General features: G+C 41.5%; 1 protein-coding gene across 1 annotated transcript; it reads left to right on the top strand.

Moving 5' to 3' along the window:
• Positions 1-454: 454 nt before the first annotated feature.
• Positions 455-3713, top strand: LOC129847166 (interleukin-1 receptor accessory protein-like 1-B; the record flags this gene model as incomplete). The annotated part of the gene is given in 1 exon segment (XM_055914981.1): positions 455-3713. A coding segment is annotated over 1 exon segment (385 nt), but the record flags the coding sequence as incomplete, so codon positions are not given.
• Positions 3714-4512: the final 799 nt, after the last annotated feature.

Consider the following 4512-nt stretch of genomic DNA (forward strand, 5'->3'; position numbering starts at 1 on the left):
TTCTCTCTGTATCCCTCTCCTTCCCACCCCTCTCTCTCTTTATACCTCTCCTTCCCTCCCCTGTCTCTCTGTACGCCTCTCCTTCCCTCTCTCCAGCCTATATCGAGGACGTGGCGCGCTGTGTGGACCAATCCAAGCGCCTCATCATCGTCATGACACCCAATTACGTGGTGCGCCGGGGTTGGAGCATCTTCGAGCTGGAGACCCGCCTCCGGAACATGCTGGTCACCGGGGAGATCAAGGTGATTCTGATTGAGTGTGCCGAGCTGCATGGCATCATGAACTACCAGGAAGTGGAAGCGCTCAAACACACCATCAAGATGCTGACCGTCATCAAGTGGCGTGGCCCCAAGAGCAACAAGCTCAGCTCCAACTTCTGGAAACACTTGCAGTACGAGATGCCCTTCAAGCACATGGAGCCCATCATCAGCAATGAGCAGGTGCTGGACGTCAGCGAGCAGGGCCCTTTCGGCGAGCTCCAGACCGTCTCCGCCATCTCCATGGCAGCCGCCACCTCCACCGCCATGGCCACGGCGCACCCGGACTTGCGGAGCACCTTCCACAACTCCACTGTCAACTACCACACCCAGATGAGGCAGCAGAAACATTACTACCGCAGCTACGAGTACGACATGGCTCCCGGCGGCAGCCTGCCTCCCCTCTCCACCCTGGGTAACCAGCACACCTACTGCAACATCCCTATGACTCTGATCAACGGACAGAGGCCCCACGGCCAGGCCAGGACACCCAGAGAACAGAGCATCGAGGAGGCACACGCCAATAACGCCATGCTACCGCTGCTGCCACGCGAGACCAGTATATCCAGTGTCATCTGGTGACAGCACCAGGCTGGCATAGGGACAGATGGGATATATTGTATGTAGAGGGAGAACTAGCTGGCAGAGTGTGTGGTGGTGGTGGCGGTGGAGGGGGTGTTGCTACGGAGACCGTTAGTGGACTAGAGACTGCTGCTGTGGAATTTGCACCAGGATTCACAGGGGGAAATCACCAACACAGGACAAGTCATTCCGTCAGACTAAGACGACATTTGTTTGACAAGGACTAAGAAGGATTTGGCGTGAAAAGGAGAACCCGTTTGGTTTGAAATGCCTGTACACACAGACACCAACGCCGATGTTCATTTACCCAGAAACTCAAGGAATACAGGGTCTTGTACATATATTTTATATTTCTTTATAGCGTCAGTATTTTTCTGTTGTTTTTCTTTGACCTTTCATTCACCAGTTTTTATCATCAAATTTCTACGTCTGTTTTGATTTATGGTTTGAATTTTTTTGTATTTGGGTATGAAAGTGAAACGATGGTCTGTGAGGTCTATTGGCTGAACTGTTGTAATTTTGATCTTGACTTGTAGTGGAACTGTTGTAGTTTGAACGCTCTTTGTTTTTTAACAGTTATGGCATTGTAGCGGGAAAGTTTTGATGTTTCATTCGAAAGAAAATGTCCTTTTTTTGTTGTCCTGGTTACATAGATGGAATCTTCTTTTATTTGTGACTCTTATTAAACAAAACTAGATTATGCAACAGATGAAGAGGCCTGGGAGTATGCAAGATATGAATAGATGAACCGACCCATCAGGACACTATAGAGACTGGTGCTAGACTTGGTGTGCAAGTGTTGCAGCTCTCGCAAACATAGTGACATGCTCTTTTCAAAAGACAGCCTTTCTGTTCAGCTTAACAGAGACATATATCACCCTAAAAACAACTATGTGTATTATTTTATGAGAAAGTATATTTTTGTAACAAAAATATATTGCTTGGAAGTACATACTTATTCACATTTCATCCCACTAATGACAGAAATAGAGTAACATGCATTCTGTTTCCAACATTATTTTGCTATGCAGTTCCCTATTTGCATAGCAGACAAAGTGGATGTTTGAGTCCTTCACTAAATGTCTTATCTTAGTGGAAAGATGAAAAAATATAAAATCATTTGACATGTTTTCATCAAGTCCTAATATCATTGTTGGGTGGGGGGGGCAATGTATATTTGTGTTTCGAAGACTTTTCCATAACAGAGGAGTGTGCATAGTAACTAGATGTATTCAACCTATGATATATGTCAATGTATTTAAAAAGAAGAAACACTGTTCACACTCGAAAACGTTCATCAAAGCAGATTTGTGAAAAGTATCTTCATTTCCCCACCGCACATGAATACCAGATAACCTCGATGTAGTGCCTCCCTGATTTCTATGGAGAAGGACAGCAGCCATTTTGAGAAGACGACACACTGAACATAGTTGACTTCCAAGATATGATATGAGTGTTGTTGTCATATGTTCCTAGAAGAAGAAATGTTTAGCATAACATGTGACAGTCTGTCAAACGGAACACAATTACAGGAGCAAATCATGGAGTTCGACCCAAGAGAAATGTATCTCCACACATGGTGACAAATAAATGCACATACATTTTGATTCCTCTGAAATTCAACTTAAAACCCCTTCAAATATCCAATGGTCCGTAGTGGTACGGGAAAAGTCAAGATTATCCTCATTATTCTTCAAGCAAGTGAGACCAAAGCTAAAATTGTGCTTGTGAAGAAAAAAGATCTGAAATCCCCACCACATGATCCACATTAGGGCTTGTTTTAGGGCTTGTTTTAGGGCTTTACCAAGTTTTTTGGTTACTTTCAGATTGGCCAAAATATGATGTCATGAAGTCCAATTAAGCAACAATAAGAGCTACTCAAAGACCCCAACGTTGATTTTTTACCAGGACTTGATAAAGCCTGTTTGGGAGGCGCTTTAGTGGGGAGATTTGGCCTGTGTTGGGTCGGTCCTGACACAACGCATGTCCCTATAATGTTGCCATGGTTACACGGATGTAAACAGTCTCCAAGGGAACCTCAGAAAGAAAGAAAGTGGGAGACTATGCTCTCATACAATCCACAATCATTTCATACATAGTTGTTGTGAGGCTAGCCCTATGAAGTAAGATGTGATCATTTACGGGATCCAACACGCATGTTCGATATACTGTAATATCTGATATCGTAACATTGTTTTATTGATACTTCATAGTGCTAGCAGCTTCTAAACAGAAACAGTGAGGGAGTGTATTCAGTCCCGTGTAGTGCCACACATTATGCAAAGTATTAACCTATACACAATGAGTAAACTCTGTAAGAGATGTCTATGTCCCCCTCGGTCTGCAAAAATGATTGGTTTTTCAATTTCCCTTTGGTTTAACTTTTCAAAGTGTTGGTCTTTTTCTTCAATGTACTGTACTCAGTTGGCTGCTTGGTATATCACTGAGAACAACGTCAATTTCCAACTGTCATTCCTGCCTGACCCAACAGAAAACACAGTAACGTTTGATACATTCGAGACAGAGCTCCTTTAAGGTGTGGATTTCTTGTATTCCTTGACATTGTGTATATAAATCAAAAATGATAATAAGATGAAGACAATCTAGCCACATTCATAAAAAAAATACGTTTGCATTTTCAGTGAGTGGCAAACTTGTTTTATGAACCTTTCTGGTAATCATAATAATGATATTAATGATGATCATAATTAATAATATATAGCACAGAATTATTCCAGGCACTTTCACAATTTTGAGACAAGATTACGGTTCTGTTGTCTCTCCTGTTTCTGATTCATTTCGTTTTTTATTATGTACCTGCAATGTTAATTAAAGAGATACTATTATTATTAATAATAAAAACACATTTAATAATTGTCCTTTAGACCTCTCTACTTGCATCTTGACATCAACAGTCTTGTTATGATGGGACACCAAATCAAATGCTGATTGCAATCGTAGATTTTAATTTAAAGTAACTTCCCGGAGAAAATGTCACTTTTAAAAGTTAATATTCTGTTAACTCATATCCAAATAATGTTGTTGCCTCGTATACTCGTATTTGTGGCCAAAGCATAAATTGGAGGGGGAAAAAAGCACTTCAAAAACCCCACCTCAAACTTGTATCTCAAATAGACCGTTTAAAAACCGCTTGCTATTTCCTCATAGAGCATGATGTAATCTCCCTGAGGAAGAGCTGGCTAATCAGCGGTCTAGAGGAGGGTAAGTTGGCCAATCAGCGTTCTACTTACATGAATATGTTTAATGACCGATATATACCAACACCATTCTACCATTCTGTTGTTGGGGTACAACACAAACAAACTGCTTTAAATTATAACATATTAAATTAAAACATTTTGGAAGGAAAACTATTTAATTCTAGGTCATATTTAATAGAAATGTGGAAACACTGGGCACTTAATGAATCACTTATGATGTAATTATGATGTAGTTCCTCTCCCATTACACATCAATAACCATATTACAATGTCCTAACTCACATAATAAGATTTCATATTGATTACAGAAGCTTCTTCTAAATTCCTACTCCACTCTTTGGTGTTGAGGTATGTTGGGAAACTGTATGTTGCAGGAAAACACTGTAATCTTGAACCCTGGATAGATCCAACCGTCACTGCAATGTTGCCCCCCCCCCCCCCCCCCCCCCCCC

Source organism: Salvelinus fontinalis, unplaced genomic scaffold (genome assembly GCF_029448725.1).
Source record: "Salvelinus fontinalis isolate EN_2023a unplaced genomic scaffold, ASM2944872v1 scaffold_0745, whole genome shotgun sequence".
Classification (NCBI taxonomy): Eukaryota; Metazoa; Chordata; class Actinopteri; order Salmoniformes; family Salmonidae; genus Salvelinus; species Salvelinus fontinalis.